This window comes from Gasterosteus aculeatus, chromosome 13, assembly GCF_964276395.1.
Source record: "Gasterosteus aculeatus chromosome 13, fGasAcu3.hap1.1, whole genome shotgun sequence".
In the NCBI taxonomy this organism is placed as follows: domain Eukaryota; kingdom Metazoa; phylum Chordata; class Actinopteri; order Perciformes; family Gasterosteidae; genus Gasterosteus; species Gasterosteus aculeatus.
The window spans coordinates 10,233,085-10,253,246 of record NC_135701.1 but is presented as its reverse complement, the minus strand read 5'-3'; the positions used below and the strand labels follow the sequence as shown (position 1 = coordinate 10,253,246).

The window sequence follows — 20,162 nt, the reverse complement described above, 5'->3', positions numbered from 1 at the left end:
ATAAATCAAAGACCCAGACGTGTGGAATCTCAAAAATGCACATATAGAAATATGTGGAATCAAAGTTCATTGAGTAATGCGTCTCTATCGTGTCTCATTACTCTGCATTTCTTATGTGACAATCAACCAATAAGTTACAGATGTTTCATTGTATGTAAAAGAACATACATTGTAAAATGTAGTTTTGGGAAAGAAACTTAACCTAAATTAATTTCACTACTTTGAGGTTCCACACAATGCAGTAACTGCACGGTGGTTATTGTTTGAACTATTTTCTACCAATAAACTATTTGGTAATGGACAAATATCTTACGACCTTGAGTCATCCTTGAAAACCATTACAACTCAGAAAAAAGAAATTTGAACATCTATATTTCCATGACGACTGAGAACCTCCATCAGCTGAGAAAGTCCTTTTAAAAGATCTAAGTTTTCAGGGCAAAGAGAAGCTCGACTTGAGATTGTGTCAAGGATGAAATCTCCAATGTCGCATCCTGTTTCAGTTGAACCGAACCAATAATATTTGGAAGTTAGTGAAGAACAGAATAGTTTAGAGATGGCAGTAAAACTTTGTGAATTATCTACTGGCTATAATGATGTTCAGCTTCCCTCGGTGTTACCTGCCCACTTTCTAATATTTAGGTGTGCTACTGTGGATGTATCACCCTGAATGTTGTCCTGCATGGATGAATGAACGGATGATCGTAGTGAGAGCTCAGCATCACTGTGGGTGGGATGAGGAACAGGATCAAATCAAAGTGACACCACCTCTGCCACTGGGGGAGTCAGATGAAGGGGTTGACATATGACTAAGCTTTTAATAACGGGCCCATAGTGACACTTGACACAAGGATTAGATGAGTCAAGAAGTCTGAACTCGACTAAGTAAGATCTGTCATCAGGGAACAGAGAGCGATAGTCCACGGCACCGACCAATGCCGAGGCGAGTCCTGGTAGTGTAACGTTAGCATCCGTCACCCAAAAGGAAGCCACGCTAAGCTGCTGTAACACATATGGGCCTACTTTATTTTGGCCTATGCAGGTAAATGAATCAGACGTTGTCTATCGTCCACACTCAGAGAACTGGAAGTGTGACTGTGACCTACTGCACTTTAGATTTAGAATGATTCCCATTCTCTCCGTTACACAGGAAAAGTCAGGAATTATCATATAAATCAGGTATATAACACCCGTCTTTCAATACATAGAGAAAGGTTGCAGTCACCCTCAGGTCCTCCACGACGTCACTTTTCTGCTTTCACTCTCCTCTCTTATGGTTCTTCCTCTGGGTTACATTCTTCCACCACAAGCGCTCATATTTGCAAACATATTTGTAATAACAAAAACTTGCACACAATCACTTACACATCCCGTGCTTCCAGCGCATACAAAGCAATCTCACACTGGCAAACTCTTTTTCAAACACAAAACTACCAGCAAATTGGGAGAATAAATTCTCGGCTATGCTAGAAACCAAACCAACGAACTTGACCAACTGGAATTTTGACTCATTCTATATCCTTTATTCCATGCGTATGAACGAAAAGGAACCACGGTGACCTTCTCATGAGAAGGTGGATGAGGTTAGAAAAATGCGACAAATTGCAAAGAACACTGTTGTAAGCTACATGTTGATTAAAGCAGCTCTAGATTAAAGTCGCTACATCTGCTCAATCAAAAAAAGATGATTTATCTACAGCGCTAAAAAGAACAGAGAAATGCATTAAGAGGTAAGGTTCCCATTGCAGAGGCTCCTAGATGTTGCACATATCAAGAGATGCTGCAGAGTCTTATCAAGGCAGGACCCCGAGAACCTCGACATAAGACTTCACTAAGCTCCGCATCGCACCTCCGGTCCTTTCCTCTCTCTCAGCATCCAGAAGCAGATTAAAGGGGAAAGTCTCAGGTTGGGAGACGGACACCAGAAGCTTTCCTTTTTTTTCCCACAACAAGCTGTCCAGAAAGGACCTGTAAAGATTATCGGGCATCATTCTTTCTCTATTTGGATCCCTCCACTTTTATTTTGGTAATAATTCATTTCAATACCCCGGATCTTTCACTTCTGGTTTCAGAGTTACGTAACCGCTGCACTATTAGAATAACAACGAGACGGATTAGCGCTATCGGCCAAGGAGAGGGATAAAGGAGAAGGAAGGGAGGGAGGGAAGGAGGCACACGGCGAAATCTGAGGAAGTCTCTTACAATATGACACATTATTTTCCGTGTTGTCTCACAAATGAGTATATTTCACTGTGCAGGAGAAGGACAAACAGCCCCATTGTTAATATTCATGGGAGGTTTCTACAAAACCTGTTGTTGGGAAAAGAATGCTTTAAGAAAGCACTGCAGTCCTATATATGTCAGTTCAGTAAATCTGCTTGGAAACACACCAATAAATTATCTTGTATGTTGAATGCTTTTTCGTTTTTTTTAATTACACAGACAAGACGAAATAAATGCATGCTGATGCTTGTGGCTTCAAGGTTTTAAAATGAAAGGATCTAGCACAGCAGTCAGGATGAAACTATCCATCCTCAGGCTTTGGAGTTTCGGGGAAGCCTGATCCCTGCAGAGAGTGAGTGCCCGCTGAATGCTTGATGTTATTTTGTTCATGTTTTTTCTCATTTTTTGGTATCTTGTTAAAAAACACTGGAAAAGTCTCCCCATCTCAAATGAAACTGGCAGGATATGGTCTCTGTTTTGGAATCTCTCAGTCTAGCTGCTAACAAAGACCCTCTGTCGCACTGGTAAACGGAGGTTGGGCAGGAGAGGCGGGGTTGGTGAATTGTCCACACATGCGCCTTTCACTTCTGCTTTAATTAAAGGAGAGTAGGCTGCAGCGCCCGGCCAACCTGCCCCGGCAGCACTTATGGTAGAGCCCGGAGCTGGTGGGCTCTCGGAGACTCATTCCAAGGCTCCATCAGCATGAGCGAGTGCCTCAGCAAGGCCTGCTGAGTCATCCGACCAAGGGGTCTCCATAGGGCCACCTGAGCCGCAGCCACAAGCACACAATCATTAGCATTATTGTCTTAATGAATTTAAAACAGTCTTCATTTAATCAAATACTGGCTGTGCAATATTAGTTTATTATATTGATACCATGTTGGAAAATAGTGTGGTCCATTCCTTGTTTTGATGTCTGCATAACAGTAATGTGGATCCTTTGTATTAAAAAAATCTCTACTAATGTATTTTTTTGTGAAAGCATCTCTGGTCAAGTATTTGGTCAATTAGGTTGCTATATTTATTCCATTATGTCCTACACAATACCAATGTGGATATTCAAAACTACAGCAACTGTATACTGGCAGAAAAAACAATTTCTCTCATTTAACCCTTTGAACACCAGTTTTGGTCCATTATAAGATTTCCCCTTTTTGCCCAAAGACTATGCTAATATTCAAGTCTATTGGACACATGGGATCCCACTTTTCATCTTTTGCCACCAGCAGGATTTACTTTTCCTCAAGGTAAAACATCCACCTACCATCACCTGACCAATTAATCTGTATAGAAAACAAGTTGTAGAAATGAAAAGTGCTGAAAAGGATCTAGATATTCTCCTGTTTCTTTTAGCAAAGAAGGGAATACGCATATTCCCCAAAAGGTCCAAACATCCATTTCGACTTCAAATAGAAACTAGTTAAGCAGCCCTTAATGGGAGGACCGGCCAATATCTCTCCTCTGACTCTCAGAAGAGGTCAAACCACAGAAAACGAATTACATAAGACACAACGCAGCATGAACACCTACAGCACCAATCTGTCCCAGACATGGACACATTGACCTCAGTGAAGGCTCTGCCTTGGAGGGCAGACAGAGATGAGGCTGGAATGCGGATTCACTGCTGCCACCTCTGTTTGATATGAAGATGGAGATTGCACTTAGATTGCACTTTCGCTGCGGGCAATGTCTGCTGGCAGCCGTGTTAGCTGCACAGTCCTGCACAATGGCCACTGTTTAGGTTACCCGAGAGTCTACGAGGCTGAATTTTACCTTGAAGATGCCTTATGGGCAGCGATATGCGTCAGCAGAGCTCTAACACCTCTTGGTGCCAGGCTTCATAACGCAACAAAGGCCCCGTAGTGCATCCGAGCAGACTGATGGTATTGATGAGTCTAAGTACCAGCAGCACTAAGTGGTCGGTCCTGCAAGGACTTTTTCACTTCACTGCCTTAAAAGTAACAGACAAGCTTGTCTTAACAGAAACTGTAAATGCATGTAGATGTTGACCTTCGAGTTACATCAAATCGACTCATTAAACCTCTAATTGTTTGCCTAATTGTTTACATTTGATGGTTCCTAGACATGAGAATTGCCTCATTTTCCTCAAGTAAGTTCATGAAGATTGAATTCTTGTTTGGACAAAACACTAAAAAACGGAATTCAGATTTTGAAAAGAAAATAATCTTCCGGTGGTAGCAAATCATTTTTGCTGACAGAAAAAGAAAAAGAAAATAATGTATTATAAACTAGGAAAATTAATGCCGTACAGCCTCTAACTTTTTTTTGTCTTCAAACATGCAAACTAAATAAACAGGCTTTTGGTTAGATTGGTAATTAAAAAAAAGGTTGATTGATAATACATTTCACTGACATCAGGGTCACGTACATGACATAAAACTCACTGAAACTAAAACTTGTTTCTACTAAATCAGTAAATGACAAATAAAACTGAACCAAAGAGAAATTCATTGTGTTGCATATAAAAATTTTGCACACATATGTTGGGAATATTGGATTTGTTAATCTTCAGAAAAAGTCCAACAGGAAGTGGGACCTTGGAATAATCCTGAATCTTTAAATATGCAAATAGCCTAAACCTATGATTGCACCAGATTCACTTTTGTCTGTCAAGCTGGTGTGAGACAAACCATACAAACACGCAAAGCACCGCAAAGCACCAATTCGTACTTCAGGACCATCCTGGTCAGCCGGACCAATTCACACCAAAGGCGCTTTAGATGTGGACACAAACCCACACACAGGTGAAAATAGGTTGCAACTAGGACAATAGGGCTTTGTTCACATACTGACAGTGCTCATTTTTCAAGAGGAGCAGACTCATCAATAAAAGTAATTTGAGGGCAGCATTAGCCGCTGCTCAGCAACTGACCTGTGCTGTATAATACCACTACACCACGCAGCCAATTAAAATGGCACTTTCCTCCTTTGATGATGAATTGTTAGCTTTACGACTCTGGACGTTCATCAGCGAACACAGATTTGTTTCCCCTCAGGGATGGAAAAAATCATGTAAAACACCACCGTACAAAAAGCCCAAGAGAGCAAATCAAAAGACACTAAATTAAAATGTATCACCAGAAAACAAATTGACTCTAAAAAAGACCAAAAAGAAATGATCCAAGGTGGTTCAGAAAAGCAAATGCCACGCCGCCAAATCAAATGACGTCGTTAGGGAACAACAGAGTAAAAGTTCTCGATGCCGTTTGGTCATAGGACATGACGATGATTGATTAGTTTCACAGGTTTTCATAGTAACCAACTTTATGGGTGAGAAAAACATTTCAGACAAAATATCTAATGAAAGAGCATCAAGAACTGCTTTCTCTTTGAAAACCTTTTGTTTATCGAACCACATAAAACATTGTTCAATGGCTTAAAAAAGGCCCGAAAGTCATTAGTTATAAAGGAAGCTTTGAGTGCTTTCGTCATACACCAACTCAACATACGTGTAACTCGTGCAGGACAAATGGGTGAAAGGCTTCTGTGAGAAAGGAGAATAACAAAAGTACGGTTCGCTGCTAACAAAATGTGTGTGTCAGTATGTATGAGAAAAATGTATGACGTTATTAAATAAAAATAAAGAAATGGTTCAGTGACAGAGAAAAGTGTTAACCTTGCTTGTCCACGGGAGGACGGTGCAGGTCGCCAGACACAAGACAGCTGATGGAACAAATACCAAAAAATAGTGGTGGAATGGCAAAGAAAGCAAACAAGCCAGTGTGACTTGGTTTGGAGAACCACCACGCATGGAAGTAAACTTCTGAATTACAGACCGTAGGATTTGACTACGTCGCTGAGGGCATGAGGGAGGAAACAAAGAGGGCACTGGAGAGAAACAGAGAGAATCCCCCCAGTGTTAACATCTGCCCCAGAAACCAGGAATGGCCGTAAGCTGGTATTCAAAAAAAGAAGGGAGGTTGGGAGGGGGAGCTGGGAGAGGGAGCTGGGAGGGAGGGAGGGGGGGGGGGGGGGGGGGGGGGTCAGGAAGCTTATTTGAAAGACGTAAGCTGCATCATTACGTAAGTGATACAGGATCCTCAGAAACCACACGCTTTCGGTCAAAGTTGGGATGCATTAACTCCCTTTGCCAGTAACGTATCCATCCATTCCGTTAGAGCGGCAGGCTTCCCCCTCTTCAATCTCATCTTTCCAGACGGGAACGCGCTGCACTTACACACATGCACCGGTCGCACCCACACAAGCGTCTCTGCACCAACTTTCTCCCTCCCGGTCTTCACAGCAAAACGTTAATGCGCCCAGTTAATCAAGAGAGGTTCGAGGTGGAGAATACGGTGAAGCTCTACAGTAACTCATATCATCGGCGGAGCGAGAGGTAGCAGGCGTGTGTGTGTCTATTATAAAATTGCATCTGACACCGGAGGCAGAATCCCTACCCAGAGAACCTTTCAACTCTGTTCTCGCTTGTACAACAACAGAAAAAATAATAATTGCAGTCCCTACACCTGCCTTTTCAGCTCTGCCTTTCCTCTCTGTGAAAGTGGAAGCTGCACGGTGTGTCTGTCCACAGAACTACAGCATCAGCATCAGATCGGTTTACAGGCAGCCTGGCGCGGTGCAGACTCGTGCTCGGATGCGCGAGAACCAATTTCCCACCAATACACAACAGCGAAGGCCTTAATGATAGTGAGTCATTCGCAGATTGACTCACTATGATTAATGCCTTTGAGAGAAACCCAACGAGAGGCCAGAGGAACAAAGTCGACTGTGCATCTTGGTGATATGTCCCTGCGGGCGGTGACTGACGGGACAGAGATTTATCGTGGACAGCGAGCCCCGCCAGTCACTCCGGCTGTGCCCGGGACTCCTCAGTCGGTCTGCAGGTATCGCTCTGCAGTATTTAGAATGACGGGCAGCGGGCAGATCGGAAAAGAGTTGGCGAGCTCACTGTCCTCATGAAATAATTTGTGCTGTAGTGAAATTCCGGCTGTCCGACACATACCGCAGTGTGAAAACAAAGCGAGAGAGAGAGAGAGAGAGAGAGAGAGATGTGAGGAGGGACAGAGACACGGCGAGAGGTAGAGTACTACGCTGCCTTATCAGACGGCTCAGACAGGACGGTCAGTAAAGCAGGTACACAGCGAGGGGAGAAGGAAAGCATGCAGTGTGTTGTACCGTTTCCCCATGTTCCGTATGCACAGGACATGCATGTGTCCCGGGGACACTGTGCGCACACACACACAGTAGAAACGCACTCTTGAGTTTCCATGTGTGCCCCAGCACCCCGGACCACAGCTTAGCATGACAGAGAAAGAAAGGAGGGTGGGGGGGGCATCCAACCTTCCTGCCCCCCTCTCCAGCCAGCCCTCCCTCCCGCCCTCCCCACCCCACCCTAAGCCCATCACCCCACCCCTGACTACCCCACCTGAGAATAGTCCCAGTACCTTGCGCTTTTTATCCCGTGAGCGACTCCTCTTTTTGACCCTCTCCTCCTCCTTCTCTTTGCGCTCCTGCTCTAGCTGGGCCTCTAAATCCTTGTTCTTGCGGAGATGTTTGGCGGCTTGTGCCATGGCGCCGGCAGCGGAGGGGTCTGGGCAGCGTTGGCGCGTCCAGATCCCACGGTGGTGGTCTGCGGGGCGACAGCGCTGGGACTTCTACCTGGTGCCGGCCAACACTGTAGCGCTGCTGCTGCTGCTGCTGCTGTGTGCTCCTCTGTGGCCCTGCAGAGTGTACGAGCGCGCTCACCCTCCTCCTCCTCCTCCTCTTCAGCCGTACAGTCACACACACATCGGCGGTCCTCAGCCGTCTGCTGTGGGATGCTGCTGCAACGCTGCTCTCTCTCTCTCTCTTTCTCTCTCTCCAATGCCCGCACACGCCTCCCTCTCCCAAATGCTCACGTGCACGACTCTCCTTCAAATCTTCTGCTGCCTCTCTGTTCTCCCCTCTTTCTCTGCGCAGAAGAAAATGTAAATAACAGTGAACTAAGGTTTTTGTTTTCTGTTCGACTTCACTCTCAGCATCTCTCCTGCCTTTCATTGCTTCAACATTCTGTCAAACTGCTTCGATCCCCCCCAAGAAATTCAAGAGGGGATGAACTGACAGTCAGTAGAGCGACAGCCTGCGCTGAGCAGCGTTGAATCAAAGTCGTCTCTCCTTTCCTTCATTGATTTTGTTTCCTTTCCCTGTATTTAATTTCTCAGTATCTCATAGCCCTGCTGTGCCCGTCTGTGGAGGATGGCCGGGGCTGCACGGGGGAACCCGCCATCACCACAATCCTCCACACACAGAGCGCAGAGGAAATAAATGCAAAAACTAAAACATGCATGAGGCGAAAGAGAACCTGCCTCTTACTCGTGTGCTCTCTCACTCCCTTCTCCCTCTCTACTGTTTATACGCTGCAGCAGACAGGATTGGTGCCCGCGCAAAGATGTTGGTGCAGTGAGCTTGTGTTTATTAGAGTGAGGCTGGGAGCAATAAGAGGCTATTTCCCCCCCAACAGCTACTGTAAAGGGTGAGTAGGCTTTGCTCCATGACTTATATTTCTGGTTTCTTACATTCATTTGCTCCTCTTTCCCTGATCCTGTTGTAGTTTTCATACAATAAAAGGCAATGGGGGGGAATTAATACATGCAGTATAACATAAGTCACATTTGTGGCCGGTGCTCAGGTGCTCATGTGCAAGACATGTGCAAGGCATGTGCAAGGCATGTGCGGATATGTGCGCAGTGAGAAAGAGGCGCATAGGGAGAGAGGAGCCGATGGAGCCAGCACCTGTTTACTGGCATCGCTCTGCCTCTCTCCCTCTCTCTCCCCCCCTCCCTCCCTCCCTTTCCATCTCTCCCCTCCTCCCTGCAATGCTGCTGACGCAGGCAAAAAATATCGTTTAACATCTCTCTTTGCCCAGCTCACAATACATAAAACGTACAGTTCACTCTGATACAGTAGACACACATGCCAACACGCGTGCTTCAAGGCACACGAACGCACACACACACACGCACAGGAGGGAGAGCTGCTGAAGGAGGGTTATCAAATGTATTCTCTATCCACATCTTGATTTCTGGCACATTTGTTGTCTGCGTTACTACGATTTGTAAATCAGTCATAACAAAGGAAATTGTACAAAAACAGCAAGACTACATTATATTATAAAACTACATTCCATTTTCTCAATCTGTCGTTTGTTTCCAATTCTAACAGCTAATTATAAGCTCTTTTCTGGAACTCAACGGTTGAATGATTCATGATATTGAGCCCAATTTGAATAGAAATGATACCAGGTTATTTCTTGGCCGTGCCTCTTATTTAAGAGAAATATACGTCGACATATTTAAGTTAGTCACCATCTTTTAGAGCCAATCATTGTACATTTCCCTCATTATCTGCTGCTGCTTCCTGTCTGTATCCCGGTCTTTCCCTGCGTTTTTCCTCTGCTCTGGTGCCAAGGCTTCCCCTCATCTGATAGCAGCTTTCTCTCTATACTGCAGCATACTAATGAATAGGACTGGTGATATTGCCTTCTGTCTCCAATACTACTACACAAATCACTCGCTAGTGTGGCCCGGCTATGACACAAACAAACACAAATACTGACGGGCTGACAGCTCTGTGGCAAGAGATCCGTCACAATATCGAACTCCTGGGAATGAGCCTAAATGAATCACCAGCCGGCCCCACTGCACCTGGTAATAAGGAGGTTTTTGCTCTGCCAACTAAATTGGTCCTGTTATGCTATACTCTTATTCAGCTACAGCAGGGGCAGATTTATAGTGCACTTTTAACACAGCCAGTGGGACCACTTGGGTATCTGATGCTGAACCCCGAGCGAATCAGTTCCACACCCATCACACACTGCAAAGCAACACGGTTTCAAACACCTGTATCGAATCCTTCCGGGACGTGTTTTCATAGTACGCAGTAGTAACCGTGTATCAATGATGTCATTGAAGTCCTTGTGTGAATGGTGGATTACTGCTCCGTGCTGAAATGCAGAGAGAACATATTAAATCAATCAAAGAAACGTAGGCTTGGCTTTGGGAAAGCAAATGCTGGTGTAACCGTACCACTTCTGTCCAAACTACCCCCTATCGGGAATGTTGTGTACTCATCACTAACAAATATATGAATGCTTCACACCCGTGGAAGAGTTAGCGCCTTGGCTACGATTCCCTTGATGCGTTTGAAAATGCTCAAAACACCACTTTAACAATGAATGAAAGAATCATAAGTATCTCCTACTTTTTCCGTCATGAACAAAATTATTAAATAAATCTGCAGTTTCTGCAGTTGGATATGACCATCCGCCATCTTGCACGCCTTCTTAGCGCTTTTAAATGTGGATAGGGGGTCAGATTTCACAGGCAGATGTCATTCTCAGGCGTTATTTTGGCTTTTGACTGTCAATCATTTCCGTGTGGGTTCAGTCGTATCCAATAGGATCAGACAATACGAACAAGTGGTTGAAAGGGGCAGATTGGGAAGCCACAGTTAGACCAAGAATCCAGATCCTGACTGTTGTCGTAGGTCAGTCATAATAAGGCCTGCACAAAAGCCTGTCCTAGAGTAGTAATCCTCACTCTATAACGTAAACCCTTCCAGGATTGAGGCAAGAAAAGGAACTTAGAACCAATGACATTAAAGCAAAAGATCAACCAACCAATCACCTAACAACAGCCCAGTGGGCTTACCTTGTTAAGCTGTATTTAAACAAGACAAACATATCTGAATTTCCACAGCTTGCATGTAATCGGTCCCATTGGTTTGTTGAATACAGCTTTGCACTCTGGTGGACGGCGCACGAGAGAGGATGCAGCAAAGTACAAACCAAACGAGAATTGAGCAAAAGTTTAAAATTTTACTTTTCATAAACAAAAAACAGAGTGATGGGTTAAGTTTTAAGGGAACGTGCGCACTTCCAAGATAACGCTGTGGTAGGACCCTGTCAATTATAAGCTTATCGTTAAGCACACCCTGATTTATCCATTAAAGACCTGAATGTGAACCGTGCCCACAAATTACTCTGGTGAGACAAGCTTTGGATTTTTTTATATTATTTCACAAAATACGTTGTGTTAAGTGTCTTAACATGCACTCTGTTACAAAATAATCTTCAGACACATTTTGCCAAAACATGTTAAGCTACATTCATGTACTGCGAAAGCCCATACAAGCCCATTTGTATGTTTCAGAGTGCACCCAGTGCACATGAACTGTCCCTAGGGTGGTCCTGCCTGGGACACAAAAAGGGACAGGTTGCATGGACCTGGGGGGAGAAAAAACACACAGCTACTGCCCGGCTTCTCTTCAGTGTGACGGCCAGCACCCGCCGGCATGTTAGCCGCTCCAGTGATCCTCTAAAAACAGTGACGGGATACAAGAGAGCCGCACACACAATCCCCGTCGCACACCCGCATGCAAACTGACCACAGTGAAAGGAAAAAGAGGAGGCCGCCTATTCAAAGCAGGGAGGCCTACTGTGTGCAGCCTCACTATCAAATGCAGACCCTCTGGGTGGAAACACAGGCAGACAGCAACATACTCCGACTGCAGAAGAGCAAAGGGACGAGCTGTGTTCACATAGATTCACACCAGTCAGACTATATGCACTGTGCAGTAATAAAGAAGTGTGTAGATCTGCAGTGTCAGCTCGTTCCTTCCCGTCTTCATCTAATACTGAAAGCATGACAATGTAAAATCAAAAACGTATCAACAGCACGCAGTACCTTTCAGAGGACAGTAGTATCCGGGAAAGGTCGAGGGCCTGATCCTGCAGTTCTGCTGCTAAACCCTCCTTCTTGGACACCAACTCAAAGACGCTCAGAGAACTCAACACCTAATTCAACATCACAGCTGTAAAATTCACTGAAATGTCTTTAATTGATAGTGAAACTGCAGCAGTTTACTGGGAGCAGAGAAGATTGATTGAACTTTGTAGCCAGTCATTCTTGACAGTAAATGTCAGCTTTACACAAACTCACAGCGACGGTGAAAACTCCAGGGATTCTCATTCCCTGCTCTAATTTAGTGAACCTCATCATCAGGGACGGCTCACACAGACTCACAGGAATATTTCTCAAACCAGCACTTCACTACATGAGATTAGTCACAATGACCGGAAGCTATAATGCCTCCTATTGCGTTGCAAATTAACACATTGGCCAGCAGCAGTAGCTCGGCTACAGAAACAGCAGAAGCTTCTGGTTTTTGTTATGCTGCTCATGTTCAATCCTCCTCAACATTCCAGTCTCTAGTGTGTTTGCTGGCAGACGTCCACAGCCTACAGTGAGATACAGTATTCTGCAGGCCTGTGCCACCCTCTGCACCGTCAACTGTGGCTTATAGAGTTATTTTAACAGCTGCAGCGTTAGTCACCATCAACCGAAATTAGATGATGGGATGAACTAAAACATCTTTGTATTTGTGCTACTACAGTATGGATGAACACTTTGGACCATCTCATGCTTTCAAGTAGATCCACGGATCATATTACTGCACTTTTAATCACGTGTGACGGATTACGGTTAGTCGTCACCAAAGATCAATTGGAGAAACGTGGAGCAGGGAAGAACAGAGAGCGCAGGCAGCGCCCTCTACTGAATATTAGAGAGTACTGCAGCAAGGAGACAGGAATATTTGCTGCACGAGTCTCAATTCAAACATGAACAGTCTTGGTAATACAAAATGTGTTAGTGGAGGAGCATTTACTAAACCAAACAAATAGAAAGACAAGTAACGGTTATACAACAAGAAACATCAGTGAGACTAACCGGACAAAAAAGTGATGCAGGACTAATCCATAACAGTGATTACACCATGGATCACAGCGCCCCCAATAGCTCATGTTGCAGAACTGCAGGTGTCCGTATACACACACACACACGCGCAAAGCAGTGCTCAACACTGCACTGCAGCACATAGCCAACTAAGAGCAACACCACAGGCCTGCACGGCTCAATGCGGCGAGAACACACAGTTCAGATACAATCACACGACACGATGACCAGGATCCAACCAACTCCACACAGCACGAGCACGGAAAATAGTGTATAAAATGCTTTTTGATAAGCATTGAATCATTTATCATCCAACTATTTATGACGCAACACTGACAGATTGTCACATGTATGGATTTACGGCTTATTATCTCTGGTTATAAAAATAATATAATTTCAGGGTTTTGGACAATTAAACACAAAGTGAAGTGTCTTATTTTTTTTTACCATCAACAGTATTTGGAAAAAAACTGAATAAGACAAAACAGATTAATGCAATTTGCCATATAAGTATTTTTTTTAAGAAAGACTAAACGTGGATAAACATGGGGTTTGGAGGGGCGTCGTGCACATCCATGCAGGAGGTGGGACTTATTCCAAACGTCCCCCATGAGCGAAATGAAGTCCAATAAAAACTCAAACTTCTCAATCAGAAATTACACCATAAAGCTGAAAAACTGCTCCGACCGAGAGTCAACCTCAATCTTGATGAATTTCACAAAACTAATATTTGTTGCAGGTAAGCGTCGGGTCTGGTAAACATTTTGCAGTAATCCTTCCCCTCATGACACTTAGCTAGAAAAAAAAAGACCTGAAACGCTCCTTTGGAAAGATCAGTAACCTCTCTCCCTTCTGCACCAGCAGAGAGAGAGTCCTGGTTAGGAAAGACATATGGCAGGTAACAGAGCAGACTGCTCAGGCAGCCCGCCACCTCTGATTCGGCTCTGCGTTTTAGGGGGGGGGGGAGTACGTAGATCAGACTTCAGCGTAAATAGGACACAAGCGTTGCCCCACGCTGCACCGCGACGGCGTGAACGGCGGTTCAAAGTAGTCTCAAAGCTGAAGAGTCAGCAGCGAATTTCACCGACACACCAGCTGGGATGGCGAAGGCCTCGGGCAGATGGACAATCACTGCTGGGGTGAGCCGAGCATCCCAGACCCTGTATCAGAGGCAAATATTTCCTTATCAAAACAATCACACTGTCACTTTCTTTTCATTTTAAGGGAGAGATGTGATCAGTTATCATAAAAAATCTCCCAGGTCTTTGTAAACCACTCAGGAGTCCAACCACAAACAGAAGGAGGCGTCTAACGAAGCACAGCGTAGGTTCACCACAGCGTCTGGAGAGCATTGGAGAGGAAGTGACTTCAAAACACAGTGCATATTCAAAATGGCGTTTGACTGATGATTGAACATTCGGAGCAAAGTGGAGTTCGAGCGTCAAAAACATGAAGCTGCAACGTCTGAGGGAAGGACTGTTTATCCAGGTCACTTCTGCCATCTAGTGGCGCACAGGGCTCACTGATCAACGCAGAGCTCGGCTCTGATTCTCTCTGACCCTTTGTGACTGCTCGTCGATGGGATTCCACAACTTGTTAACAGACAACTGTGTCTTCAGATCTTCTTTTTTGTTTTATTTTCTCACTGGTCATCACATTTACGTATTAATCCTAAGAAAAGTGTTCTCTGGTCTCCAGCTTTACTTAAGGATTCAGAAAAAATGGCTGATTAATGGAATGTAAGAAATGGAAAAATGCAGTGATCTAATGTGTTTATAGTCAAAATATTGTTGTTTACATAATAGATTATTTTAATGTATATTTATCCCAGCTAATCAATTGAGATGAGATGAACACGTGTGTGTGTGTTTCACAGCACTGAACCACTGGGTGTAACGTAGACAGATTCACGAGGTGGAAGAGGCTTTACTACCTGGATTCTTAGCTGGTACTCACAGAATGAACCATACCGATGTTTTAAATCAATTTACTAACAATTATATTACGTTTGGATGGGAAAGGCTTCCCAAATTTTCACCAGGTCTTAGTAACTGTTTTAGACAGCAAACGCCTTCATGGTGTGAAAATCAACTTGCACACACTTGACACCAGCTTGAGATTGATGACTTGTATTTCTTGCATTTCAACCATCCAAACCTTAAAGAGTAGGATGCTTGACTCAGCATAAAACACATAAACCAGGGACACCTTTTTAATGGGGGCTATTTTCTAATAATTACTATAATGTAACTTTGAAAATAGATAAATCGATTGTCAATAAATGTTTCATGTCTCTGCCTTCACTTTTTGTAAAAACAATTAAAACTTTAAGCTTTAGTAAATGGTCAGCATTAATGTGTTGTTATTGTTATTCATAAGCTACAAACAATAATGGTTTATGCACTTAAAAAAGGAAACCCATGATAGTGTGTTTTCTATCCTAATTATCTCTTGAACAGTTTTTTCCTTCTCTTGGCCCTTTGTATCAATACAACTTATCTTACTAAGGACGGTGTGCATAAAGGTGACTTTAATGAAGAAAACCAGTAAGATTGACGAGTGAGTAAAAGTGGCAAAGAAGGAGAATTGGGAGAAGAAAGGAAATGGAACAGTAAGTGAAGGGGGGGGGGCACAGGCTGGTTTTAGACCCCCTGAGTCCCTTTCATTCCCCTCGCTCCTCCCCCCTCTCATTCCTCATCTCCCCTCCTGCTCTGCCCCTTTCCTCGGTGTATTTGGCTTCCCACGATTCCTTACACGTGGCTTCCTCTGACCCTTTCGTTAAAAATGTTCCATCCTCCTCTCAGCTTCATCCATCGTCACATGTGGCCAACCGACATTACAAAACTACACTTTCCCTCTTTCTGCTTTCAGTTTATTGCACATTAAAACGAAATAGAATAACATCTGGTCGTATTGTTTCAAATACTTGGACCCCAGAGAACGAGAATAATCTTTGTGCGAACCGTTAACAGTAATTACTGGTTATCTTTTACAAGGTAAAAGCAGAGCCCAAATAGACAGGGACTTCCCTCTTGACACCCAGCGAGTCCTCACTTTGTTCCAATCTGTTCCTTTAGATGTACAGCCCGCCTCCTTCCACCTGTCTCCTATTCTTCCTTTCAAATCAGGCGTCACTGCCAATCAACTGGATTGCCATGACAACATTTCGCATGACGCCCCTCTGAACCCCGCCACCAGCCCTATAAACAAAAACAACACACAAAAAAAAAAAAGCTGAATTCCGACAGCTCAGGATTGATGAGGGGGAGTCCTGTCAAAGGCCAGATTAGATTAGGACTGACGCACGCGCACACACGTACACACACACACACACACACACACACACACACACACACACACACCACATCACAGCTCAGAGGCAGCAGGTGCTTTTGGTTAAACCTTAATTACATGATCTCTGATTTCTCTAATTGATATGGTAATGACTTTGTAATTAATGCAAAAGCAGAAATACCAGCAACTCTCCTAATGAATGTATTTATTTGATTAGATATCCTCCTGCATATTTTTGCATGCTGGTACGGAGGACAGTGAGACATAGAAAACGGTTGTTTGTGGTTGTTGTCACACTGTGTGACAGAAATACACAAATGGATACACGAATGAAGCCGCTCACAAAAAAAGCATGCGGACAGACAAAAAAAGAGACTAAAAGCGCTCACTCAGAAAAATGTCATGTTTTTCATCTAGAGGGCGCTATGGGGCTGCCTCAGACACGCACGACACACTAAATCACTGAAAGAAAGGAGCCATTATAGTCTGAAGAAGATAATCCACATGTGTTAAAGTCAGCAATACAAAGTGCAAAACCCCTGTCTACACACACACACACACACACACACACACACACACACACACACACACACACACACACACACACACACACACAAGAGAGCCATACGTTCATTGTCACGTATAAAGACCAGATGTGATCCAGCTGCAATTACTCTCTGCCTCGGCAGCACTGGAGGGCCGATATGTGTCAAGAGACTCCGGTATGATTTGTCACCTTGTGGGGATGAGAGATCATCTCTCCCTGCTCGCAGCAAAACGCCCTCTTACATGTCACACGTCTTCTCTTTTGAGAGATGTTTGGTGCGAAAGTCAAGCGAACGCACATGTGGAGCCTGACCAGCTGTGTGGAGCAGAGACCTCAGGCCTTCTCCACCTTTCACTTAGCTGCAACCGCACCACCCAGACAGAGGCTGCGGACCCTGCTTTACCTGTCTCTCCTACTTAGTCAATAGGTTTGCAAAAGAGTGAAAAGAAATCCAATAACAGGCAAGACTGATCGTTACCGTACCAGCTAATGTTCAGTAATGGTTTCAGCCATTTTTATAGTCATGTCTTCAGAATTTATAGTCCATCGGGAAAAAAAGCGGTTATCTGCCAGGATAGATTGATGTGGTATTATTACTACATGCTTGTTTTGATGGGTCTTTGAATAACAGCTCTCTCATCTACATCTAATGGCAAAGGTGTAGTAAGATTTAGTCTCAAGTGGATGAATCACATCAGCTTTCTCCACTTGGAGGGGAAATTAAGGATTTCCCTGCTGTCCAGATTATTCTAAAAAAGGAGGAGTTCAATAAATGCTGAGTTAGTTGAAAATCCCTGACGTTATGTTTTAAACGTAACGTTGAATGATTGACTCAAACAAGGAAGTGTCGAGGATGTGCCACTTGTTTACAACGTGTCGGGAAAGACGTAATATATTATATCACATAAAACAGAATCGCTTATCCAAAAACACCGAGACTCACAATTTGGTGTTTTATCCAGTGCCTCGACTCACCACAGCATCACTCAATACCACCGTGAAACGCAAAATAAACGCACTTGGTCGCGGATTTGCGTTCGTGCTCATTTGATTTGTTGACGCGCGCATTTGGACGACGGACAGGAACGATCCGGCGAGCAGGCGACTCCATTAACGATCGGTGCAGCGCAGGTTGGTTAACTAACTTACCTCTGAATAATGTGTTTCTTACGGGGCCACCAGGGCCACGCTTGATGGATGGCCTTACAGGAGGCGGGTCAATTAGCCCGACTGGGTTTCCCTCCACGTCGGCTGCAGGCAGCACCGGGGGAGCTCCCACCTCTGTCCCGCGGCCCGGCTGTAATTAATCACCCGCGTGGGGCCTTCTCACCTCACAGCAAACAGCCAATACGGAGGGTTGGGCCCAAATTACATCCACACTCTTCTAATCTGGCTAATTGTCAATATCATAGCCGCAAGAGGAGCGAGATTGTGACATGACAATATATATACATGTACCTATATATATACCCTATATACCAAGAGAAATAATTAAAGTGTGCATACTGCCTATTTCATAAGAACAATCCTAATGTGGGCAAATTTACTAAGGCTGGTTTTATTAGTAGTATTCACACCACACTGCTGTTTTTAGTTTGTACATGCAAACAGAAGTACAACAAATATATTTATTAAATTATAACCAGTATGCAGCTGTAAAACCATGATGAAAATGAGTAAAAAGGTGTTGGATAAAGTTGTCAATGAGAGATCAGGAAAATGGAGGAACACACTTAATCTCTCGTGTGTCCCTCTCTCCACCCATGCAGCTGTTATTCTGCAGTTCTGTGTCTCTCGCGCTCACAAACCCAGCGGCACACGGAGCACAGACTGAGAGGCAGGGACAGAGACGTCACACAACATGCCCCTCTGGTCTGGTGAAAAGCAGCAACTGACAGATGAGGTTTCTGCTGGAAGGAGAGGGGGGAGTTGTTGGGGGTGGGGGGGCTATGTGTTGCTGCCTTACCACACTTATGCATATGTGCATGCATGCACGTCTGGGCAAGCATGCACTTCCATTGTGTATGTGCTTGTGTGTGTGTGTTTATGTGTGTGTATATATGTGTGTGTATTTTGTTGAAGGGGTGTTGGTGGGGTGGGATGGGGGGGTGTCTCACGGGACAGCTCTGTGTCTGTCCCATCTGCCACCCCACTCTACTGACACCCAAGGGAATGGCAGAAGGGGGGCGGAGGGGGGTATTAATTTTGGTAAAAAGGAATCGGGGTCCAGTGGTCTAATGGGCAACAATGCCGGTTTTACTGACGGGCCAAAGGCACGGCACACCGGCTGGGTGTGGAAGCCAATCTACCAATCTATTTGACAAAGCAGTGGGCCAGTCCTGTCAAGCTCGGCCTCAGTCTGCCTAATAAGGCACGCACACCCCTGAAATTGTGCCTTAAATGGGAAAAGGGTGCGCTGTATTTTGCACACGCACACACACACACACAGACGTTACATACACCCGGGGCTAATGTCAGCCTAATGCATGGCCGTGCTGTGGCCAGAGGGCTAATTGGGTATATAAACACAAACACATCCCTTGAGAGGCTGAGAGGGGAAGGGTTTATTTTGTGCTATATGCTCCCTCTATTGTTTGCAAAACAATTCTGTTACTTAAACATGTAAGCTCATCAGTACTTGAGCAGTATCGATAATGAAAGATGACGTGGCGTTTGCTCTCATCTGCCCAGCGGCTAGATGTTCCTTTGAAGCTCTGCACGCAGCGTGATGTGGAACGACTCGATGGCAGGTGGCATCTCATCCCGTATTTATCCAAACGGTGATCAGACGACGGTAAGCGGCCCCGCTGAAGACTCAACAACAGCAACAACAAAACAGTCATGTGGAAGAAAACATATGGCTCCTGCACCACTGGGCAGAAGGAGCACTCTGCAAGATGAATGCTGAGGTGCTGGGAACAAAGCTGACTTTAACTTGTCAAATTAACAGCATATCAAAAGAGAGAGAGCAGGAGATGAGGAGGAGGAGGAGGAGGAGGAGGAGGGGGAAGCAGTAACATGAGCTCTTTTGATATGTGCCACTTGATGGTGACAGAGACAGCACAGACTAACAGCAACTTGCTGTCGAGGTCAGATAATAGACTGGGTCAGCAGCAGTTTGAAGTCTCTCACTGTTCCTGAGCTCAGTTGTTAATGCACTGTTTGTCCATACATCTTTCACACAAACCCACACACACAAACGGGCATCCGCTGGGTGCTACCCTGCCCCCTCCACTGCTTTGAGCGCTATGTTAATGAAACAGTTGCTGTTTCCTGGCAAAACATTAATTACCCGATCAAAACAGAGTGGGTAATTAACTGCCCTTCTCTACCAGTGCTAATTA

General features: G+C 44.7%; 1 protein-coding gene across 1 annotated transcript in view; it reads right to left on the bottom strand.

Moving 5' to 3' along the window:
• ank1a (ankyrin 1, erythrocytic a) overlaps positions 1-7,988 on the bottom strand; it is a 69,352-nt gene extending 61,364 nt beyond the window's left edge. The window contains exon 1 of the mRNA XM_078086638.1: positions 7,650-7,988. Coding sequence (XP_077942764.1) covers positions 7,650-7,775 — 126 coding nt within the window. The 5' untranslated portion in view covers positions 7,776-7,988. The remainder of the gene's footprint in view (positions 1-7,649) is intronic.
• Positions 7,989-20,162: the final 12,174 nt, after the last annotated feature.